Raw genomic sequence first — 24,896 nt, 5'->3', positions numbered from 1 at the left:
TCTGAACCCTTTTCAAGTTTCACAGTATCTCTTCAATAGGAGGGAGACCTGAATTGCACACATAATTCCAAAAGTGGTCTAACCAATTTCCAGTACAGCCGCAACATGACCTCCCAACTCTTGTACTCAATGCACTGACCAATAAAGACAAGCGTCCTGAATTCCTTCACGATCCTGTCTATCTGCTAGTCCACTTTCAAGGAGCTATGAGCCTGCACTCCAAGGTCTCTATTCAGCAACCCTCCCTAGGACCTTACTATTGTGCATCAGTCCTGCCTTGATTTGCCTTTGCAAAATGCAGCACCTCGCCATTTACCTAAATTCAACTCCATCTGCCACTCCTCAGTCCATTGGCCCATCTAATTAAGATCCTGTTGTACTCTGAAGTAATCTTCTTTGTCGACTATGCTGCTGGTCACAAGCCTCCAATCTGAAAAGCAACACTTCACCATCACCACCATCTTCTACTTTCAAGCCAGTTCTGTATCCAAGTGGCTCCCTCCATTCCATGTGACCTAACCTTGCTAACCAGTCTCCCATGGGGAACCTTGTCCAATGCCTTACTGAAGTCCATATAGATCACCTTCACTGCTCTGACCTCATCAATCCACATTGTTACCACTTCAAAAATCTGCGCAGTTTCCTTTCAGGTCCAGAGATACTTTTGGTGCTCCTCCAAGCCAATTATTGTACAAGTCACTTTTTAGAAATGGGGTGGCATTGCTTTAGTTAGACTTTCAAGCTGATTTCTTACTTCCCCACCCCTCCCCTCAGGAATGAACAAAGCACAATTCCCTTTACATTGACTTTTGATCTTGTTATTGTGGAGAGACTCTGATAATAGGCATGTCCAGTTCCATTCTTCTCTGCTCCTGTCATAACTTGGAATGTTTTGTTGTTAAGTGTTTTACATAACTACCAGGTCAGATTTTGAATGAAGGAAGTAACATTTTAGATATTGTCAGTGATTCCGACCTGTTAACCTATGGCCCATTTTTAAAAAAAAGGAATATGAAGCACAAAATGCTCAGGTTCTTGCATGCTAAATTGTGGCTGAGTCTGAACATATCACTGGCATCTAGCCTCTATCCTTGGTATGAGATGCTTGCCATTTTTGCCTTGGCACTTTACAGAAATCAATGTGGAGTTTAACTTCAGGGCATTTACCTCTGATATTCCATTGGAACTCTCACCCTGGCTATCCTGTTTGTCTTTTTGACCCTGCTCTCAGCAGAGCAGATACATTTTTTTCTCCTTTTCCATGTCCTAGCATTTGCACCTATTTTACATCTCTCTCAGTCCTTTTACCACCATTAGCACTCACTTTGTCTTTTTGCTCTGGGAGCCCTCCATCTGTTTCAATTTTCGCTGGGCCTTTCCAGAGAAGAGTCTTAGCCTCTCCATTTTCTTTCCCCACAGTGATTGACAGATTTCTTACCTTGCCCTAGAGTTTTTTTATTTAAAAATCTGTTTCCCTTGATTTTTAAATTGTGGCAATGCAGAATTTTTCTTGAATGTATCTTTTGTCCAGTCTTTAGTGTAGGTGAACCCCTCATTTGATCATGACCTGCAATCACTTTCATTTGCCACATGGGTAGACAACTCCATTGTGCTTGGGGTCTACCGGTGTTGTTTTCAGAACCTTGTAATCTATTCTCAAGGCCCCTTGTTGCTGCAGAAGTGGGCATTGATAGTGCAAAGTGTTGCACAAGAGTCCCTAAGCAAATGTAGACTGACAACTGAACAAGGAGTACCAATGTAACAGTGTGGCTAAGTGGGAAATTCAAATGAGAAGCAGTGTTCATTGAATCCCTACAGTGTGGAAATAGGCTATTTACCCAGCAAGTCCCAACTGACCCTCAGTGTCCCATCAGACCCAATCCCCTACTTGTCCACGCTTACCTCTGACTAATGCACCTAGCTTACACATCCCTGGACACTACAGGCAATTTAACATGGCCAATACCTGACCTGTACATCTTTAGATTGAGAGGAAACCCATGCAGACACAGGGAGAACATGCAAGCTCTACACAAGCAGTCGCTTGAGGCTGGAATCGAACCCAGGTCCCTGGCAGCAGTGTTACCACTGAGCACTGTGCCAGTGTTCTATTTGTTACTGTTCGATGTACATATAGCTTCTGCCATTGGATTCGATGCAAAGTGGGAATTGTTAACACAACACCACAACTCTCAAACTTTTTAAGTCTGTTTGTAACGCCGCTTGAAAGCTGCGCACAATCAATATAATCATTTTCTAACTTCCTTTGGAAGGAGTACCTGTCTGTTTACTGAGCACATCTGGATATTATGTCAGCCAAGGGCTTTCTGAATACAATTGCCAATTTGCTAAGAATCGACCTGTTACTTTGCTTGGCTCTTGACCTATAACAGGTTGCTATTCCAACCTCCCCCTCTCACTTGAGTGCTTCACTGGAATGCAACGTTTGTTTTGATTTTTGACCTCTGGATGGGAACTAAAGGCTAATGAAAGGAATCATGTGCATCGTTCTTGTGGCCAACTTTCCTGAAACTTCAGTGTTGTAGGTTGTTTGAGCTGCTTTTCTCTGCGCTAATCCCAAAGCAGTCAGCCAGCTGTGAAGGGTTTAGTGCAACATGCATCTAGCAAATCATTTTTCAGTGTGCTGTAATTTTGGGCATCCTCTCAAATCAGTTTGTTTTCTTGGTATGTCTCTGCACACCACAATGTTATAAGGCTGCATGCCCACATTGCTACAATATTTTGACTTAGATCCGAAGTGATCTCTGATCTCATGCCACCAGCATTATAGGTCTTTCTAAGTGGTCATCTTGATATCTTCACATCTGATTGAATGGCTCCAGGCACGATGGGGATGAAGAACAAACTGCTTGCAACCATCAGTGTCGAAACCATTTCTCCAGGAAAGGCTGGACAAGCAAGGAATTTAGCCAGCATCCTGTCCTATTAGGATCTACAATCCCAGCCTGTAGTGTATTTTAGGTGGTAGAAGGCAATTCTTTGACCGTTGTTTCAAGAGGGTGGTAATTTGCTTGCTTGAATTAAAAGTTTTATTTGAATTTGCTCTGTCGATATTTTTTTTACAGAATGTTGAGAATATTGCCTAAGTTGTAGAAATAGTCCATTTTGGATGCTCTTGATTGACATCTTCCTTCAGAAGCATTTTAAAAATGTGCTCAGTTGCAAATTGGTTTTGCTTAATGTAACTCTGCCATTGGTATAAATGGAGTGGGACCTCCCTTGTATTGACATTGATGAAACTGGCCTTCAGTTGTCGGCATATCCCACTGGTTTGCCGTTTAGCTCTGAACCAAATGTGGTACGTAACTTCCTAATCCTCCTCCATAATCTAGTCTGTCTATTTAACGTCCTGTTTTAATACCTTTTTTAGAATGTGCTGTCTGAAATGTTGTGGGTAACATTTCAACTTTTTTTGAGAAAGTGTTCTATGGTAATATTTGATCTTGGAGGGAAAAAAATCCTTTTTTGTCTTTTGACAGGTACGTGTCTAATTTTAGAACTCCTGATGTGGATTTGAATTCTCAAGCTTTTGGAGTGCAGTTCCCTCACCAGGTGAAGGTGCGCAGCTCTGGAGACTTGAGATTTCAAATAAACCTGCCTGACTATAATATAACCCTGTGACTTCTGACTTGATCCACCCCAGTCCCAACACTGGCACCTCCACATCATAGATTTGAACTGTCAAACTCCAAAAGTTCAAAGTTGCTATTGGGTTTGGAGGCTTAATGAAGTTGATGATGATTTGAGACGCTGTGCTTGTTCCCGTTCCTGTAGGGCATTCGATTTGATCCTGAAAATCCTCAAACTCTCCGGTTGGAATTTGCAAAGGCAAACACGAAGATGGCCAAAAGCAAACTGATGGCTACACCTAACCCCACAAATATGCACCCTGCCTTGGGAGCACACTTCATCGCACGGGACCCCTGTAAGTACATTGTTTTGATTCTTGCCTCAAGGTGACTCTTCAGGCTGTTTGAAATACTTGCATTGATCTTAACAAGGACATAAACCATGAGGACTGCTTCCAGCATTACAGAGAGCAACTTGTGTGGCATTAATTGGAGTAATGCGTTGCATCGATATTTGTATCATGGCAGGGAAATTTTAAGGAGCGTTCATCTTTGTTTCCACCCTTTTTAGGTCCCCACTGCTGTGTCCCTCCACCACGCTTCCTCCAGCCGCTAGGATGGGATGTTGATCACGGATTTCTCCAAGGCCCGTCAGTACCACCCCACATGTGGCCGAGAGGTGGGCTTCTGTTGTGGTGGACTGGGTGCTCTATCAGTTTAAAACTCCCTCCTCCAACCCCTGTTCCCTCGTGGCCCACCCACCTCACCCTCGCCAAAACTTCTCTTCTGTCTGAAGGTGGCACACTTTGCTCGAACACTCTATACCCTCTAGAATAGCTTGAAGTGTTGAAACTTCCCAGTGGTCAAGTGACCAACTCAAACCAGTCCTTGAATGGAAACCTCTTTGTTACAGTACATGTTGTTTTTAGGCATTATTCCTGTTCGTTCCATGTCGCTTAAATGTACAGTATGGAAACGGATCTGTTGGTCCAATGTCTCTTTGCCAACCAGATATCCTAAACTGATCTAGTCCTATTTGCCAGCATATCTCCCCTCATCTCTTTTTATTCATATACCCATCCAGATGCCTTTTAAATGCTGTAATTGTACCAGCCTCTACCACTTCCTCTGGCAGCCCATTCCATACATGCACCACCCTCTGCATGAAAAGATTGTCCCTTAGGTCCCTTTTTTAAATCTTGCCCCTCTCGCCTTAAACCTATGCCCTCTAGCTTTGGGCTCCCCTACCCTGGGCAAAAAGACCTTGCCTGTTCACCCTATCCGTGCCCCTCATGATTTTATAAACCTCTAAAAGGTCACCCCTCAACTTCCAACATTCCAGGTATATAGCCCCAGCCTATTTGGCCCCTCTCTATGGTTCATACACTCCAACACTGGCAGCATCCTTAAATCTTTTCTGCCCCCTTTCAAGTTTCACAACATTTTTCCCATAGTAGGGAGGCCAGAATTGAACACAGTATTCCAACAGTGGCCTAACTAATGTCCTGTTCAGCTGCAACATGATCTCCCATCTCCTATACTCAATGCACTGATCAAGAAAGGCAAGTTTGCCAAATGCAGTCTTTACTACCTTGTCTGCCTGTGACTCTACTTTCAAGGAATTATGAACCTGCACTCCAAGTCTTTATTTGACAGCACTCCCCAGGACCTTTACCATGAAGTGTATAAGCCCTACCCTGTTTTGCCTTCCTAAAATGCATTTATCTAAATGAAACTCCATCTGCCACTCCTCTGCCCATTGGCTCATCTGATCAAGATTCAGTTGCATTTTGAGGTAGCCTCCTTTGCTGTCCTCTACACCTCCCTGGTTTTGGTATCATTTGCAAACCTATTATACTTCAAACATTCAGTACTAGCAACATGTGAACTCTATCTCTACTTGATGGATTGTTTCTTGGATAGTTGAAGTATTAATTTTATGGTCCATATTACAGGAATGGCAAACTGTACTGCTATCATCACATGCAATAATGATTTATTTCCCAAGCCTCTGCCAGAACGCATGCCATTAGTCACCAATTCCCTCGTATCTTGTCCAAAGTGTTGCTGAACCCAGACAATGTTGACAGTATGACGTGGGAGAATTGTACACGGTGCCAAGTGCCCGACCAACTTGATTTTCTGAAGTGATTAGGACCAAAGGCTTGCATTTTTGTCTGAAAAATACTTCTCATGGAGAGGATGCTTTTAACCATGCAAACAGCACTTCAATCCCAGGGCCTCTTGGTATGTGGATTATTGCTAACTGGTGATCTTGGGTGCTTCCAGCAGTTCTGCACTTCCTTTTGAGTAAGTCTCTAATTACTCATTTAGATTAAAGCAGCAAGACTGATGTTAAAACTGAAGCGTTTTAACCCATCAATAAAAAGATCCAACTTTGCACTTTATATGGATAACTTTATAAGTTTCTGTTGTCTGCTAAAGAACCAGGGCTAATCACCCTGGAACTGAGCCTCTGTGAGGGAAGTGTTCCAATGGAGTCGCATTTTGTGGTGGCCATAATTGTCAGCACTCATGACCTGCAGTGTCACCTGACTCTTGATCTATCAAACAGGAAGAGCTCCCTTTCCTTCCCCAGGCCTTGTGTGATTGCTCTTGTACTTCCTAGATTTGAGGTAATCAGCATCCCTGATAGGAAAACACATTCCTCCCCATTATCCCTCAAATGTGGATTATATTTTGCATTTGTTTAGAATGTTTGTTGGATTGGCACTCCAATCATGAAGTCAAATCCATTCTCGACTGAGCCAACAGTCTGATTTTTAGAAGTGCTTGGAGGAAATCAAAGATCAACTTTGTCACCCTTTTTTTTTGATTTGGATTCTTCAATGTTATTCATCCTGATTTTATAAGCAGCAAGTTTTGCTTTTGTATTGGATTTCCGAGGCAAAGCATCTTTGCCGATGCACTTGAACATCAAGGCAGTGCAGTTAATGTGATTTGTTTTGCTGATTCTCCGCCTTGCTGTGCCCTCTTTCTCCACCGCCCCCCCCCCCCCCCCCACCCCCCCCCCCCCCCCCCCCTCACGGCCTGACCCTTGACAGAGTGGCATTTGGACTGTCAGTGACTCAGTGAGTGAGACACCTAGGGCTGCTTGATCAATGGATTCACTTTGGGCTGTGTGATTGAAGTTTTTTTAAGGGTGAAGCCATTTTGCAAGACTGTGACATTGTTGGCGGTGACTTGAGGCCATTCCTGCAGTTTCAGTGGCAACAAATGCAGTCCCTCTGAAGGGATGAGTAATCTGTTCAGTCCCTCCAGTGTATAGTCCCTCTGAAGGGATGAGTAATCTGTTCAGTCCCTCCAGTGTATTCTGCCATTCCATTAGATCATGACCAATCTGGCAGTCTCAACATAGCCACTTATAGAATGATGTGTTGGCCATCCTTCCGGTGATGGTCTGTAATACTTGATCAAGCCAGGAAACCGATCGTAGTCCCAGCTATAGCTGTCCATTGACACAGCTGCCCTTCTGAAGAGCCTTTAGGCCGTTAGGACTGAGAACCTCTCTTTCTGGAGGAGCCATGTCTGAGACTGGCACCCTCAACCGTTTTGTGATGGGGAGCCTATTGCTTTTCTGCATAGAAACCAGTCCCTAATTTGGCTTGTTCATCAAAATTGTATCAGGCCCCAGACTTTGGCAGCACCGTGGCTAGCACTGCAGCCTCTCGGTGCCAGGGACCTGGGTTCAATTCCACCCTCTGCTGACTGTGCAAACTCCACACAGACATTCTTCCTGTGCATAGGTTTCCTTTGGGTGCTCTGGTTTCTTTCCATAATCCAAATAAATGCAGATTAGGTGGATTCTCAATGTTAAATTGCCCGTAGTGTCCAGGGATATGCAGGTTAGGTGGGCTAGCCATGAGAAAATACAGGGTTACAAGGGTTGAGTCACAGGCTGTGTTGGGTTGGGGAGCTCTTTGAGGGGTCAGTGCAGACTTTGAGTCAAATGGCCTCTTTTTGCACTGTAAGAATCATCTGTGATTCGATGACTCTGATCTCGACATGCATCACACAGTCCAGGTCCTGACTCCTGAACAAAAACCGCTTGTATTTTTGGTTGCACATGCTAGATGACAATTCCTGACATTTTAGGTGAGCTATGGGCATGTAGGAAATTGCAAACCAAGGAACTCCTTATTAAACTGGCACACTAACAGCTGGTTAGCACTATGTTCAAACCTGATATTCCTGTCTCCCCCACCTGTTGCAGTTAATGAAGGCAACTGACACCAAGATTGTGCTGCTTAAACTCTGAATTGATGCTGACTTAGTTATTGAGCACAAATTTATCTGCTGTCTTTTTAATCTGCAAAATCCCCACAGTATTAAGCCAGTTTTGAGTAACGTTACGCAGATGAGCTGGTAATTTTAAATGTTTCCAATCTGGAATAGGAAATGTTCATAAATTTTCCAGAAGTTTTTCTAACATGAACAGAAAAATGAATGATCTGTGAAAACAAAAGATTGCTGTGAAAACTCAGCAGGTTTGACAGCAGCAGTGGAGAGGGAAAGTTAATATTTTTGAGTCTGGTGATCCGATGGAACTCCAAATTCATCTATTGTTTTAATCAGCTTGGCAATGACACACACATGCTTTTGCTTTGAATGTGGGGTTAACTACGAACCAAATGTTGAACAGGAAGAAAGTTCTTGTCCAGGCTGCCTTTTGGTTTTTGAGGCTACAGTGGCCTCTGAATATAGGATGTTGCCAGGCTTGGAGGATTTGAGTAAAAGGGAGAGGCAGAATAGGCTGGGGCTGTTTTTCCCTGGAGCATCTGAGATTGAGGGGTGACCTTAGAAGTTCATAAAGTAATGAGGGGCATGAATAGGGTGAATAGACAGGTCTCTGCCCTGGGGTGGGGGGAGTCCAGAGCTAAAGAATTGAGGGGGGGAAAGATTAAAAAAGGAACGTAAGCTGCAACTTTTCGCGCACAGTGGTGTTATGGAATGAGCTGCCAGAGGAAGTGGTGGAGGCTGGTACAATTGCAGCATTTCATAGACATCTGATGGGTATATGAATAGGAAGGGTTTAGAGGGATATGGGCTAAGTGCTGGCAAAAGGAGTAGACTAATTTAGGATATCTGGTTGGCATGGACGAGTTGGACTGAAGGGTTTGTCTCCGTGCTGTACATCTCTATGAATGGTTATTAGTAAGATGAACTTTGAAGAAAACCAGAATCAACCTACATTTTTCAATGGTCCAATCACTTGTGAGCATTAGCTTGAACATCTAGCAACAAAAAAATGGCTGGATGTATTGAAGCTTTTGCTGTCCCTTGTAGATAATCGTCTCCACGTGTTTAGTTACGAAACATCAGACATCAAAATACTGGAAGCCACTGAGTTCAGACCGTCCCATCTGGTGGAAACTCAAACTATTGGTTGGCTTTAGGCTGAGACAGTAATGGAGGTGTACTGTACCTTTGAGTTGAATGACTTTGCAAACATAGTTCTGGAGAATTTACAATGTATCATTTGGTTGAGCAGCTAGCAGTACTTGGATTGCTATGAGACCACATTCAAATCTGGCCAATCAGTTTAAATTATGCCCCAAGATACTAAACTCCAATCAAGTTTGGCTTTAATATGGTCCAAATACCAAATTCAGTGGAATGATCTGATGCTTTGGGGTATAAAATTAAACAAATTGAACAGTTGGAGGAGAACTGCCAAGCCGTCACCACATGCAGACTGCCCACAAAATAGCTCTCAAAGGTACCTTTATCTATCAACGACCTGTAAAACAGAAACCCTAAGAAGACAAGCCGACAGAGGAAGGTATAAAGAAGATTCGACAGCTGGCCAGTTTTGAAATTTGAATTTTTTAGTAAATCTTTAATCGGGCATTTTTATTGGACAAGTATTATAGAAGGCTCAGTAAGAGGTTACAGAAAGGAGTTGTAAATTGTGGTTGGTTATTAACTTTTTTTTAAAAAACGTCTAATATTTTTACTTTAGTGACCTTTGGGATAGTTCTTGTCCTCAAATTTTAACATTGGAGCACGGGTTAAATCATTTGCTGGTTTCAGTTGGGGTTTTTTCCTCATGTCGCAACACAGTTTATATCTTTTGGTATATTCTAGGGAGGAGAGACTTGTCTACAAATGTCCTGAATCCTGGTTTCCATTGACTTGTGTGCACAGGTTGTGCTCTTGTCACCTTTCTTTAGTGTTTTCCTATGAACTTTCACACGTCAATGAATAAATCCACACTTTATCAAGTAAAAAGCAAAGGTTAAGAGGGGATGCAAGAGCAAAATGTTTTTCGAATGTTGAGGGTCGTGGAAATCTGGAACTCGCTGCCTGTAAGGATGGTAGAGGTCTCAAATCTCAACAGAGGAATTCTTTGGATTTCTTCTATGCGTTTATTGCCCATCCCTAATTGCCCAGAGGACTGTTGGGGATGGGTACTAAATGCTAGTCCAGCCAGAGACACCCTTGTCCCATGAATGAACTACTTTTTAAAAAAAAATGTATTAATGCCAAGGCTCCACCACTGGCCCAAAATGGGATTAGAAGAGTTAGATGGTGGTGGTTTTGTGACTGACTCAAGGGCCACCCTCTGTGTGAATCTCTGACCAAGTCTAGTTACCTGTTTGGACTTGTACCCTGTGTTACATCTCTCTGGAGTCTCGATGTACTGCTGACGTTTGTGGCCTTCTTCCCTTCCGAGGTCGACTGGACTAAACCCGCGACTCTGTTCTTGTGTTTCAGACGACCTTGCAGGAACAGCACTGATCCCTGCATCTCCAGAGGCCTGGGCTCCCTATCCACTGTACACAACAGAGCTGACCCCTGCCATTCCACATACTGCGTTCACCTACCCTGCTGCTGCAGCTGCAGCTGCCGCACTTCACGCTCAGGTAACTAACGGTAGCTGTGTCAGCAACCGAGCACTCCCAGCACCTCTCTGCACAGGTCCTGATTTCTTCCTTGGAGTCTGATTTTTTAAATTTTGTTCTGTTCTGCCTCACAAGACCACTTTTTCTTTCTTTCTCTCTCTCTCTCTTTCTCCCTTTCTCCCTTTCTCTCTCTCTCTTTCTCCCTTTCTCCCTTTCTCTCTTTCTCTCTCTCTCTCTCTCTCTTTCTCTCCTTCCCTCTTTCTCTCCTTCCCTCTTTCTCTCCTTCCCTCTTTCTCTCCTTCCCTCTTTCTCTCCTTCCCTCTTTCTCTCTTCCTCTCTTTCTCTCTTTCTTTCTCTCTCTTTCTCTCTCTTTCTCTCTCTCTCTTTCTCTCTTTCTCTCTCTTCTCTCTTCTCTCTTCTCTTTCTCTCTCTCTTTCTTTCCCTCTCTCTCTTTCTCTCTTTCTCTCTTTCTCTCTCTCTCTCTCTCTTTCTCTCTTTCTCTCTTTCTCTCTTTCTCTCTTTCTCTCTCTCTCTCTCTCTCTTTCTCTCTTTCTCTCTTTCTCTCTTTCTCTTTCTCTCTTTCTCTCTTTCTCTCTTTCTCTCTTTCTTTCTCTCTCCTTCTCTCCTTCTCTCCTTCTCTCCTTCTCTCCTTCTCTCTTTCTCTCCTTCTCTCCTTCTCCCTTTCTCCCTTTCTCCCTTTCTCCCTTTCTCCCTTTCTCCCTTTCTCCCTTTCTCCCTTTCTCCCTTTCTCCCTTTCTCCCTTTCTCCCTTTCTCCCTTTCTCCCTTTCTCCCTTTCTCCCTTTCTCCCTTTCTCCCTTTCTCCCTTTCTCCCTTTCTCCCTTTCTCCCTTTCTCCCTTTCTCCCTTTCTCCCTTTCTCCCTTTCTCCCTTTCTCCCTTTCTCCCTTTCTCCCTTTCTCCCTTTCTCCCTTTCTCCCTTTCTCCCTTTCTCCCTTTCTCCCTTTCTCCCTTTCTCCCTTTCTCCCTTTCTCCCTTTCTCCCTTTCTCCCTTTCTCCCTTTCTCCCTTTCTCCCTTTCTCCCTTTCTCCCTTTCTCCCTTTCTCCCTTTCTCCCTTTCTCCCTTTCTCCCTTTCTCCCTTTCTCCCTTTCTCCCTTTCTCCCTTTCTCCCTTTCTCCCTTTCTCCCTTTCTCCCTTTCTCCCTTTCTCCCTTTCTCCCTTTCTCCCTTTCTCCCTTTCTCCCTTTCTCCCTTTCTCCCTTTCTCCCTTTCTCCTTTCTCCCTTTCTCCCTTTCTCCCTTTCTCCCTTTCTCCCTTTCTCCCTTTCTCCCTTTCTCCCTTTCTCCCTTTCTCCCTTTCTCCCTTTCTCCCTTTCTCCCTTTCTCCCTTTCTCCCTTTCTCCCTTTCTCCCTTTCTCCCTTTCTCCCTTTCTCCCTTTCTCCCTTTCTCCCTTTCTCCCTTTCTCCCTTTCTCCCTTTCTCCCTTTCTCCCTTTCTCCCTTTCTCCCTTTCTCCCTTTCTCCCTTTCTCCCTTTCTCCCTTTCTCCCTTTCTCCCTTTCTCCCTTTCTCCCTTTCTCCCTTTCTCCCTTTCTCCCTTTCTCCCTTTCTCCCTTTCTCCCTTTCTCCCTTTCTCCCTTTCTCCCTTTCTCCCTTTCTCCCTTTCTCCCTTTCTCCCTTTCTCCCTTTCTCCCTTTCTCCCTTTCTCCCTTTCTCCCTTTCTCCCTTTCTCCCTTTCTCCCTTTCTCCCTTTCTCCCTTTCTCCCTTTCTCCCTTTCTCCCTTTCTCCCTTTCTCCCTTTCTCCCTTTCTCCCTTTCTCCCTTTCTCCCTTTCTCCCTTTCTCCCTTTCTCCCTTTCTCCCTTTCTCCCTTTCTCCCTTTCTCCCTTTCTCCCTTTCTCCCTTTCTCCCTTTCTCCCTTTCTCCCTTTCTCCCTTTCTCCCTTTCTCCCTTTCTCCCTTTCTCCCTTTCTCCCTTTCTCCCTTTCTCCCTTTCTCCCTTTCTCCCTTTCTCCCTTTCTCCCTTTCTCCCTTTCTCCCTTTCTCCCTTTCTCCCTTTCTCCCTTTCTCCCTTTCTCCCTTTCTCCCTTTCTCCCTTTCTCCCTTTCTCCCTTTCTCCCTTTCTCCCTTTCTCCCTTTCTCCCTTTCTCCCTTTCTCCCTTTCTCCCTTTCTCCCTTTCTCCCTTTCTCCCTTTCTCCCTTTCTCCCTTTCTCCCTTTCTCCCTTTCTCCCTTTCTCCCTTTCTCCCTTTCTCCCTTTCTCCCTTTCTCCCTTTCTCCCTTTCTCCCTTTCTCCCTTTCTCCCTTTCTCCCTTTCTCCCTTTCTCCCTTTTTTTGTTTTTGTACCTGATCAGCCACAGTTTTCTTACTAATACACAGGCCCTCATCCAATCGACTGCCGCATCGCCAATCCTTACTGCCTTGAGACAGATTTTTTTGCATGGATCACACACTACTTTCATTTTGGATCTAGGGGGCAGTAAATGGTGCTGTAACTAGTCTAGAATGAATTAGACACACCTTGTTTTCAGGGGTCAAAGGCTTGTGGTTGTGCAGGATAACTTCAAGCAAGAATGGATTATTAGACGAATTCAGTAAGTAAAACCGAGATTTTCTTTAAACACTAATGCATTGTATTTAATTGTTTGTTTGCTTTTATGTGCAGTGGTGCATTGCTTTAATGGGAGCTGTCTTGAAGATGGTGTTTCTTAAATGGGCTAGGGGGGCGAGCTAATTTTAGACTCTTTTTCTTTCCTATTCATTAAAGCCTAATGAAAAATGGCTCGCTTATGGCAAAAATTCACCAATTTGAACTTTCTACAGATTGTATATTGTACCTAGACATAGTCATCTATCTCTGAGCAGTAAGAATAGAAACATTATTCCCATTTTCTACTTTATGCTGGCAAATAATTGCTCTGTTTGGATGCACGGAAGATGAAGTAGGTTTTGTTAACTAACAGATGAAATGTCCTGGTTTGTTGAACTGCAGTTAAAACTCAATACCTTTCCTCTTAAGGAATAAGAGGAGGGAAAGAGTATTTCCAAGTTGCATTTTTTAGATTAGATTCTCTACAGTGTGGAAACAGGCCCTTCAGCCCAACAAGTCCACACCAATCCTCCGAAGAGTGCCCCACCCAGACCTATTTCCCTCTGACTAATGCACCTAACACTATGGGCAATTTAGCATGGCCAATCCACCTGACCTGCACATCTTTGACTATGGGACGAAACCAGAGCACCTGGAAGAAACCCACACAGACACTGGGAGACTGTGCGAACTCCACACAGATCGTCTCCCTAGGCTGGGATCCTGGTGCTGTAAGGCTGCAGTGCTAACCATTGAGCCACCGTGCCACCCCTAATTTCCCACCTGCTTTGGAAAAGCAAAACTATATTCAGTTTTGTTACAAACCATTCTTATTTTACAGCTTTACTTTTGTAAAACTTCTCTGATTTAGCTCCAAGATAGAGATACCTCAAGTAGAAATGTTGATGCAGTTTAGCGCAATGGTTTGGACGACTGGTCAAATTGGAATGAATTCACTGCAATCTTAGACACCAAAACTGCTGTTAAGTCTGCTGGACCTGCATGTCCTATGGAATGAGCTGAAAATGTGTTGCTGGAAAAGCGCAGCAGGTCAGGCAGCATCCAAGGAGCAGGAGAATCGACGTTTCTGGCATGAGCCCTTCAGGAAACACTTGCTGTCCTATGGAATGTTAAATTTCAGCCACTTGAGAATTATTCCACTGCACTGCCATTCATTTTTGGTCTGCACACAACAATCTGAAAACAAGCCTAGGGCTAGCCCAGCAAAGGTTCAAATCCCTGAGCGTATGAATCTCCATTTGAAAGACGAATGATGCTAGCTGGGAAAGCTTAGCTGTTCAGGCAGCAGAGGAACAGGGCCATCTACATTTAGAACACAAAGCTCTTCGTTCCTGATGAAGAGCTTTATGTTCGAAACGTAGACTCTCCTGCCTGAACGGCTGTGCTTTTCCAGCACCACACTGGTCTCTGGACCGAGATCCAATTGCACCCTCCGACTGTATGGCGTTGGCATGTTCTCCCTGTGTCTGCGTGGGTTTCCTCCTGGTCTTCTGGTTTCCTTTCTCAGACCTAAGGTATGCAGGCTAGGTGAATTGGCCATGCTAAATTGTCCAGGCATGTGCAGACTAGCTGAGTTAGCCATGGGAAATGTAGGGTTGCAGGAATACAGTATGGGGTTCAGTTTGGCCAGGCTGCTCTTTGGAGACTAGGGTCAATTGGCCTGCTTCCACACTGCAGGGGTTCTATGATTCTGTGATGGTCCTTCATTCCATGTTTGAGCCTCTTTCCTTTTGTCTTTGAAAAGGCAGCAACATAAAAGTATTTGCTGCTGCAACTAGATTTTATTAATGTCTGACCACGATGCTGTAAGCAAGTGGGAAGAATTGAGCTAGACTTTCCGACTTCCATAACTTGCTTCATGACCTGACATTCTATTTTAACCATGACAATTTTTCTTGGATTTTTGGCTTTAAAGCCAAGCGGTGTGTAACTTGAGTTCCAATTTGGTACTTCTGATTTGATGCAGTTGGTGACTGTGGAGGGGAGAGACAGCAGCTTCTTATGATTTGTGTATTTTGAGCCTGACTGTAGTCCAGCTTCCTGTCAGTTGTTTATTATCGAATACCCACAATGTGGAAATGGGCCCTTTGGCCCATCAAGTCCACACTGACCCTCCGTGTGCCCCAACCAGGCCCACTCCCTGAACCTATCACTCTCTACATTTAGGAGAAAGTGAGGACTGTAATGCTTTTCAGGTTTGATGGGTTTCTTTGTTCACTCTCAAACTGCTGCTGTTGTCAGATGGATCGCAGTTTGGCTGAAACGTGTTAAATGTGGCTGCACTATGAACTAAAGTTGATGCTGATGAAACTTAAAGTTGCGAAATTGTTTTATGGTTTACCATTTGCTGGGTTATTCCAAATGTGCTTCAGATGCCTGCTACCCCCTTGTCTTTTGTGCTGATTTTGAGAGGTGCACCTTATTGACTAATCTAGATGTGAGGTGAGATGGCTATTGACGTTCAGTTTACTTGGTGGTTGACCAACAGTATTTTGCTTTGAAAGTGCTTTTTCTCTTGTGGAAAATTAGAATCCAAATTCAGCCTCATTTACTTTGGATTCTAAAATCACTCCAGGGTAATGAGGACTGCAGATGCTGGAGGTTAGTGTAGAGTGTGGTGCTGGAAAAGCACAGCAGGTCAGCCAGTATCCGAGGAGCAGGAGAATCGCCGTTTCAGGCTCAAGCCCTTCAGGAATGAGGCTGGGAACTTTGGGGTGGAGAGATAAATGGGAGAGGGGTGGGAATAGGTGGATGGAGGTGGGAGCATGCTGGCTGCTGATATTTTTACTCATCCAAGAATAGAGAAAAATCTATTTCTAAATATTCACAAATGAGTAGGTTTTATTGCTGTTTTGACTTGCCCCAACTGAAGCTCCTCTTGAATGTCTATCTAAAATAGACCTGCGCACAGCTGCAGAGAATGCTAGGAGTTGGCATTATGCTTGGCATATTGCAGTTGGCTAGACAGTTGGTTTATGAAAGCAGTGTGATGCCAATAGCATGGGTTCACTTCCTGCACTGGCTGAGGTTACCATGAGAGAGAGCAGCCCTATGCTGTTCTGGGGGCCTGGGTTTGAATCTTACCATGGTAGAAACTCAATTCAAAAGAAATCAAATTTGGAATTGAGTCTAAGGTGCCTGTGCATCCATTGTGGATTGTCAGTGGAAATAAAAACAAAATCTGGTTCACTAATGTCCCTTTTTAGGGGAAGGAAACTGCCATACTTATCTGGTCTGGCGTACATGTGACTACAGGCTCTCAGCAATGTGGTTGACTCTTAAGTGCCCTCTGGGCAATAAATGCTAACCAAGGTATCCCTCAGTTTTTAAACAAAGACTATGGCAATATGACAGTGATTTGAGTCTGTGTAGCTCATGGCAATACTTGAATGCTTGATTCAAGCAAAATAGTTTTTGATTCTGGAAATTTGAACATTTTAAAATTATTTTTGACTGGAGAGAGGAACAGTGAGTATTCAAACTCCCAGTTTGAATAGACATGTTGTGCAAAGATAGCATCTAGTGGGGCAAAGATTGGAACTACTGTATATACTCCGTAATAATTGATCTTATGGAAAAGTCGGCCCCCTATTTTTGGCCAAATAACCAGGAATTTTCCATACATCTCATGTAAAAGGTGACCCTTGTTCTTTACAGGTAACTGATTAACATTTGAGTCAGTGTGCTGGCCGTCACATCCCACTCCAGATTTCCAGTCTGTCGGTTGTTCTGCTCCGTTCAGTCTGCTGGCTGTTGCGTTCCACTCTGGGTTTTCAGAATTACCATAATTCATTTTTTCCCTCTTTATTTGTTTAGAAATCAGTTGGTATGGTATGAATTGATAGCATGAGTGTCAACCCCTTAAATAGCAACCATACAATAGTCGACCCCATAAATTTAACCTTTTAAAAAGTAGTCAAAAACATTCAGCAATTACTCTAGTATATATGGTATGTATTAGAAGTGGTGCTGGAACAATGGTTTGAGTGGACTCCTTCTGCACTAATGCTTCTGTGAATATAACCTTTCCTCAGAAACTTGCATATCCGAATTGGGATGTAGAGTAGAGCAACTTGTAAATTATTCCCTGGCTTGTTTTGAGCTTTTGCAGTCCACCTTCATACTGGCCATGTTTACCTGTCCTGTTCACTAACCCTGAGCTCAGCTCATTTGTGGAAAATATTTTCTGCTCGGGGTTGCTTGAGGTAACTCTGTTTCAACCGCTAGTTCTTTCACTGATTTTTATCCAGCTGTTATGAGAAATGAAAGTTTTGTCTGCAACACCTGGATTTTGCTCTTCAGAAGCTGCACTGCCTGAGTCCACCTCTTACTTTCAAACACCTTCTAAATTTTGGTGTCCCTGTAATAGCTCACCCAGGTCGCCTTCACCTTGTTGCTGTTGAGTCTCTGTTAACTGCCAATTCACAACACCTCAGTTTGAATATGGAGGATCCTCAATGGCATTTGATCGCAAAGTCCTGATGCTTGGCTAAACTGTTATCTGACGTTCAATTATCCGAATGAAATACTCGTTCAGATAAACGGGGGGATTCCTCTGTACATTTTTTTCCAAAACCCTCCCAAGTAACCAATCTCCGTCAATATTATTTCCTCCAGCCCTCCAACACTCCAGAATTGTACTCCCGATTCTAACTAGGAGAAAGTGAGGACTGCAGATCAGAGCTTAAAAATGCGTTGCTGGAAAAGCGCAGCAGGTCAGGCAGCATCAAAGGAACAAGAGAATCGACATTTTGGGCATAAGCAACATCGATTCTCCTGTTCCTTTGCTGCCTGACCTGCTGCGCTTTTCCAGCAACACATTTTTAAACTCCTGATTCTAACCACCTACATGTTCCTGAATTTAATCTATTGGCAGCTTTACCTCCAGCTATCTAAGTGCTAGGCTCAAATTTGCCCTTTTACCCCTCGCTTTCTTTCTAGGCACTTCATAATCCTTGCCTGTTAAATCTCCTTGCTGTATTTTTTAAAATACTTTCTTAAAATGTTTTTTCAAACTTTTGAAATGCTTGGGTAGCATGTCTATTTTACTGCAGTTAAGAACACAACACAGATTGGGGATAGAAACATAGAAAATTAGTGCAAGAGTAGGCTCCTTTGAGCCTGGACCATCATTCAATGTCATGGCTGATCATGCAATCTCAATATCCCACTCCTGCTTTCTCTCCATACCCATGATCCCTTTAGCCCCAAGGACCATGTCCAGCTCCCTCTTGAACCTATGTAATGAACTGGCCCCGACAGCTTCCTGTGGGAGAGAATTCCATAGGTTCAGAACTTCGAGTGAAAATCTTCTTCCTCATCTCAGTCCTCAAATTACTGCCTTACCCCTTATCCTTAGACTGTGCCCCCCCCTTAGTTCTGGACTTCCCCAACATACTTCCTGCATCTAGCCTCTCCAGTCCAGATTTTGTCAGATCTCCCTGCTGCACCGCCCGCCCCCCCCCCCCCCCCCCAACCCCTCAGATTGTACAAACCAGTCTGTCTTTCTACTATCCGGAGAATCAGTCTGGTGAACATTTGAGTTCTCTAAAGAAAACCAGGAGGGATAGAGTTCCAGTAGCAGTAAGAAGTGGACCATTTCTCCTCTCCCCACCCCTAAAAAGATATTCTCTGTTTTAAACTGTTTCTTTCTTCGCCTCAATCTGTGCTGTCTTTTGGAAGCTAATTAGTTTTGGATCTGCATCTGATCAGAGTTAAATAGCTCGTTTTCTGTGACTATCTGAAGTTCATCTCAATGACTTCAGCTTGCACTCCTAGATACGTTTGGATTGAGTAACTGTTCGATTGAAGGGTTTGTTGGGAATGTTCCCTGTCATTTGAAAGCTTTCACTGTTGAGATTTTTTTTACGATGAGAATCTCTGTGGAGTTGGAGAAATCTGCTTGAAGTTGCTGGTTAGAATTGTCAGACCACCATGGTTTTTGTGATGAGCTGTTTTGGAGATTTTTGTTTTGAGAAGGGTGCTTTGAGTTGGATAGAAGTAAGAATTGCCTTTGTGTTTCTCCATGGGTAACAAGAAGGTATGCTTTTGAAAACCAATTACCTCCTTATGCTGGTGCAGAGCACTTTGCCAACTTTAGAAATTAAAATGTGTAGCCTGAATTACAAATCTGAAGCTGATTTTTCTTTTTCCCCTTGAGAATTTTTGAGTTGATGCTGTGATCCATTCCTGTATTAATGGATTAATAATAGTCATACAGCATGGAAACAGACCCGTCGGTCCAACCAGTCCATTATTCCAAACTAAACTAGTCTCAATTTGAACTGGGGTGGACAAAGTTAAGAGTCTCAACACCAAGTTATAGTCCAACAGGTTTATTTGGAAGCACCAGCTTTCAAAGTGCTGCTCCCTCATCAGGTGTTTGTGGAGCAGAATCATAAGACCCAGAATTTATACTGGTCTCACCTGCCCGTGCTTGGCCGATATCCCTCCAAACACTTTTTATTCATGAATGTATCTAGATGTCTTTTTAACTGTGATTATACCCTCATCCACCATTTCCTCTAGAAGTTCATTCCACACACAAACCACCTTTTTTTAAAAAATTGCTCGTGTCTCCTTTTTTTTTTTAAAATCTCTCCTCTACCTTAAAATATGTCCCCTAGTCTTGAAATCCCTCACACTAGGGAAAAGACAACTATCATTCACCTCATTTTAATAAAAAAACGTGAGGGATACAAATCTGAGGACATCCCCTAAACCTACGCTGAAGTGAAAAAGTCCAAGCTGCAAACCCTCCATTCCTGGCAATATCCTGATAAAGCTGGATGGGATTTAGATGAGGATTAATATCTTTGCTACAACAGGATGACTGGAACTGGATACAGTGTTCCAGCAGAGGCCTCACCAAAGTCCTGTGCAACCTCAGTGTAGCATCCCAACTCCTCTACTCCAACCTGAGCAATGAAGGCAAGTGTGCTAAACACCACCTTAACCATCTGATCTATATGTGATGCAAACTTTTAAAGAATTAATAATTGAACCCCTAGGTCTGTTTTACAACACTATCAAAGGCTTTACTTTTAATTGTACAAGTCTTGCCCTCATTTGTTTTAACAAAATGTAATACCTTGTGTTTAGCCAAATTAAACTCCATCTGCCACTTCTCAGTCCATTGACCCAATTGATCAGGTCTTTTTAATCTTGAATAACCTTCACTGTCCACTATACCACCAAGCTTGGTGTCATTCGCAAACTTACTAACCATGTTTTCTATATTCTCTCAACCATTTATGTAAATGACAAACGGGGACCCAGCACTGATCCCTACAGAATGCTGTTGGTCACTGGTCTCCAGTCTGAAAAACAATCCTCTACTATCGCTGCCTCCTTGTTTTTAAGCCAATTTTGTATCCAATTGGTTGGTTCATCCTGAAACCCATGTGATCTAACTTTACTAATTAGGCTACCGTGTGGAACCTTGTCAAAAGCTTTAGTAAAGTCCAAGTAAACTGTCTATCGCTCTGCCCTCATCAATCATCATGCTTACTTCCTCAAAATACAATGCCAATTTGAGAGACATTGTTTCCCTTGCACAAAATCCTGCTGACTCTCTAATTATCCCTTTCCTCACAGCACCAGGAACCCAGGTTCAATTCCAGCCTCTGGAGACTGCAAGCTCCACCACAGACATTCTCAGTGTCTGTGTGGATTTCTTCCGGATGCTCTGGTTTCCTCTCACAGTCCAGAAATGTGCAGGTTAGGTGAATTAGCCATGCTAAGTTGCCCATAGTGTTCAGGGATGTGTAGGTTAGGCGCATTAATCAGGCGAAATGTAGGGTAATGTGGATGGGAATGGGTCCGGGTGGTGTGGTGCTCTGAGGGTCAGTGTGGGCTTTTTGGGCCAAATGGCCTGTTTCCCCACACAGGGAATCTGAAAGGCATACAAATCCATCTTTCAGAATCATTTCCAACAACTTTCCACCCTGAAGTCAGACTCTGTTAGTAAATAACCACAATATACTTCCATTTAACTGCCCTATGCCTGATGGTCTGGAATAAATCTTGTGTGGCTCAAGGCACAGTTTGGCTCGAAGCACTATAGAAATGATCCAGACTCTGTCTTTTTAGCTGAGGACCTACTTGGCTGGGAGTGTGGTTGGATAAACTCCTGGTGAATTCTGGAGCCGATGTTCCCAGATACAATTCCCTAATTTGGTTCGGCTTTGTTTAGACACATGAGCAACCTCCAGGGTTAAAGTGACTCTTGAACTATTAAATTTTGTTAGGCTCTAATATACGTGAAACCCAATATTGCACTACCTGCTAAATTTCCAGCGATGTCAGAAGCTCATGAAATAAAATCTGTTGAAGATTTACCTACACCAGCAGAAGGAATGGCCTGATCCAAAATCCTGCTGGATTAAAGTGCACACCTCAAATTCAATAGAATATTTTGTGTGAGCGTTTTGCTAGAGTAAAATTTGTAAAGCTCTCTAGCTCCTCCTCACACTGACATCACTGAAAATGAATTTGTGGTATCCTTTTTTCTTCAGACCTTTTTTTTTGGTCTAAAAATAATCTCAAATCTTGACCCTTTCCAGAGGCCCAAGTCCTTTCAAGGTGATCCCTAAGCTTTTTTTTAAAAAGTAAGGTGTACTTCTGTAAGACTCCAAAACAAATTTGAAACCAGTTGTCATGGTAATTAAAAGCAGCAGACCAAAGGATAGTGTTTCAAGGTTTCAGGCAATAATGACAGCACTTTTTTGATCTGGTTTTTTTTGATCCCTTCATTAAGAGACTGTGAAAGCTGATAAACTAATGCTTTTGGAGGTTTCACTGCGATTGGCAAAAGTAGTGAGGAAAGAGATCAATCTTGAGACTGGTACAGTTGAGAACAGAAACGAGTCAAACAGGCAGGGACAAGGTAGGACTAATCAACTAAACTGCAGTTATTTCAATGCAAGGGGCCTAACTGGGAAGGCAGATGAATTCAGGGCGTGGTTAGGAACATGGACTGGGATATCATACCAATTACGGAAACATGGCTCAGGGATGGGCAGGACTGGCAGCTTAATGTTCCAGGATACAAATCCTACAGGAAGGATAGAAAGGGAGACGAGAGAGGAGGGGAAGTGGCCTTTTTGATAAGGGATGGAATTACAGCTGGCTGAGGGAATACATCCAGGGAAGTTATTTGGGTGGAACTGAGAAATAAGGAAGGGGTGATCACCTTATTGGGATTGTATTATAGACCCCCTAATAGTCAGAGGGAAATTGAGAAACTTGTAAGGAGATCACCGCTATCTGTAAGAATAATAGGGTAGTTATGGTAGGGGATTTTTAACTTTCTAAACATCGACTGGGACTGCCATAGTGTTAAGGGTTTAGATGGAGAGGAATTTAAGGGTGTACAAGACAATGTTCTGATTCAGTATGTGGATGTACCTGCTAGAGAAGATGCAAAACATGACGACCTCTTGGGAAATAAGGCAGGGCAGGTGACTGAGGTGTCAGTGGGGGAGCACTTTGGGGCCAGCGACCATAATTCTATTTGTTTTAAAATAGTGGCTGAAAAGGATAGACCAGATCTAAAAGTTGAAGTTCTAAATTGGAGAAAGACCAATTTTGACGGTATTCGGCAAGAACGTTTGAAAGCTGATTGGGGGCAGATGTTTGCAGGTAAAGGGACGGCTGGAAAATGGGAAGCCTTCAGAAAAGAGATAATGAGAATTCGGAGTATATTCCTGTTTGGTGTGAAAGGGAAGGCTGGTAGGTACAGGGAATGCTGGATGACTAAAGACATTGAGGGTTTGGTTAAGAAAAAAAAGGAAGCATATGTCAGGTACAGACAGGATAGATAGTGAATCCTTAGAGTATAAAGAAAGTAGGAGTATACTTGAGGGCAAAAAGGGGCATGAGATAGCTTTGGCAAATACAATTAAGGAGAATCCAAAGGGTTTTTATAAATACATTAAGGACAAAAGAGTAACTAGGGAGAGAATAGGGCCCCTCAAAGATCAGCAAGGTGGCCTTTGTGTGGACCTACAGAAAATGGGGGAGATACTAAAGTATTTTGCATCAGTATTTACTGTGGAAAAGGATATGGAAGATATAGGCTGTAGGGAAATAGATGGTGACATCTTGCAAAATGTCCAGATTATGAGGAGTAAGTGCTGGATGTCTTGAAACGGATAAAGGTGGATAAATCCCCAGGACCTGATCAGGTGTACCAGAGAACTCTGAGAAACTGGACAAAAGTGATTGCTGGGCCTCTTGCTGAGATATTTGTATCATCGATAGTCACAGGTGAGGTGCCAGAAGACTGGAGGTTGGCTAACATGGTGCCACTGTTTAAGAAGGGCACTAAGGACAAGGCAGGGAACGATAGACCAGTGAGCCTGATGTCGGTGGGCAAGTTGTTGGAGGGAATCCTGAGGGATGTACATGTTTGCAAAGGCAAGGACTGATTTTGGATAGTCAACGTGATTTTGTGCGTGGGAAATCATGTCTCAAACTTGAGTTTTTTTGAAGTAGTAACAAAGAAGATTGAGGGCAGAGCAGTAGATGTCATCTATATGGACTTCAGTAATGCGTTTGACAAGGTTTCCCATGGTAGACTGATTAGCAAGGTTAGATCTCATGGAATACACGGAGAACTAGCCATTTAGATACAGAACTGGCTCAAAGTTAGAAGACAGAGGGTGTTGGTGGTGGGGTTGTTTTTCAGACTGGAGGCCTGTGACCAGAGGAGTGCCACAAGGATTGGTGCTAGGTCCACTACTTTTTGACATTAACATAATTATTTGGATGTGAGCATAAGAGGTACAAGTTAGTAAGTTTGCAGATGACACCAAAATTGGAGGTGTAGTGGACAGTGAAGAGGTTTACCTCCGATTACAACAGGATCTTAATCAGATGGGCCAATGGGCTGAGAAATGGCAGATGGAGTTTAATTCAAATAAATGCGCGGTGCTGCATTTTGGGAAAGCAAATCTTAGCAAGACTTATACACTTAATGGTAAGGTGCTAGGGAGTGTTGCTGAACAAAGAGACCTTGGGGTGCAGGTTCATAGCTCCTTGAAAGTGGAGTCGCAGGTAGATCGGATAGTGAAGAAGGCATTTGGTATGCTTTCCTTTATTGGTCAGAATATGGAGTACAGGAGTTGGGAGGTCATGTTGCGGCTGTGCAGGGCATTGGTTAGGCCATTGTTGGAATATTGTGTGCAATTCTAGTCTCCTTCCTATCGGAAGGGTGTTGTGAAACATGAAAGGGTTCAGAAAAGATTTACAAGGATATTGCCAGGTTTGGAGTATTTGAGCTATAGGGAGAGGCTGAACAGGCTGAGGCTGTTTTCCCTGGAGCATCAGATGCTGAGGGGTGACCTTATAGAACTTTACAAAATTGAGGGGCATGGATAGGATAAATCGGCAAAGTCTTTTCCCTGGGGTCAGGGAGTCCAGAACTAAAGAGCATAAGTTTAGGGTGAGGGGAAAGATATAAAAGAGACCTAAGGGGCAACTTTTTCATGCAGAGGGTGGTAAGTGTATGGAATGAGCTGCCAGAGGAAGTGGTGGAGGCTGGTACAATTGCAACATTGAAGAGGCATTTGGATGGGTATAGGAATAGGAAGGGTTTGGAGGGATATGGGCCGGGTGCTGGCAGGTGAGACTAGATTGGGTTGGGATATCTGGTCGGTGTGGATGGGTTGGACCGAAGGGTCCGTTTCCATGTTTTGCATATCTATGACTCAAGTTGGGGTAAAACATCTCCATATAGTTCCAAATTGTCAAGGGCCAAAGAATTGAAACCTCTGTATCTACACAAAACTCTGAAGGTATTGGACAAAGTTGAAGCCTTCCTAAGAGGGGAAAAAAATGCAGACTGGAACCCTGGCTTTACAAAAAAAAGCATAAG

The 24,896-nt window shown here is 43.5% G+C and overlaps 1 protein-coding gene across 1 annotated transcript in view; it reads left to right on the top strand.

Annotated features, from left to right (window-relative positions):
- Positions 1-24,896, top strand: part of LOC140458471 (RNA-binding protein with multiple splicing 2) — a 112,748-nt gene that overhangs the window by 68,707 nt on the left and 19,145 nt on the right. The window contains exons 5-6 of the mRNA XM_072553098.1: positions 3,796-3,946; positions 10,329-10,477. Of these exons, the coding sequence (XP_072409199.1) occupies positions 3,796-3,946; positions 10,329-10,477 (300 nt within the window). The remainder of the gene's footprint in view (positions 1-3,795; positions 3,947-10,328; positions 10,478-24,896) is intronic.

Source organism: Chiloscyllium punctatum, chromosome 33 (genome assembly GCF_047496795.1).
Source record: "Chiloscyllium punctatum isolate Juve2018m chromosome 33, sChiPun1.3, whole genome shotgun sequence".
NCBI lineage: Eukaryota > Metazoa > Chordata > Chondrichthyes > Orectolobiformes > Hemiscylliidae > Chiloscyllium > Chiloscyllium punctatum.
Note: the sequence above shows the minus strand (reverse complement) of the source record. Positions and strands in the feature narration are given on the sequence as shown.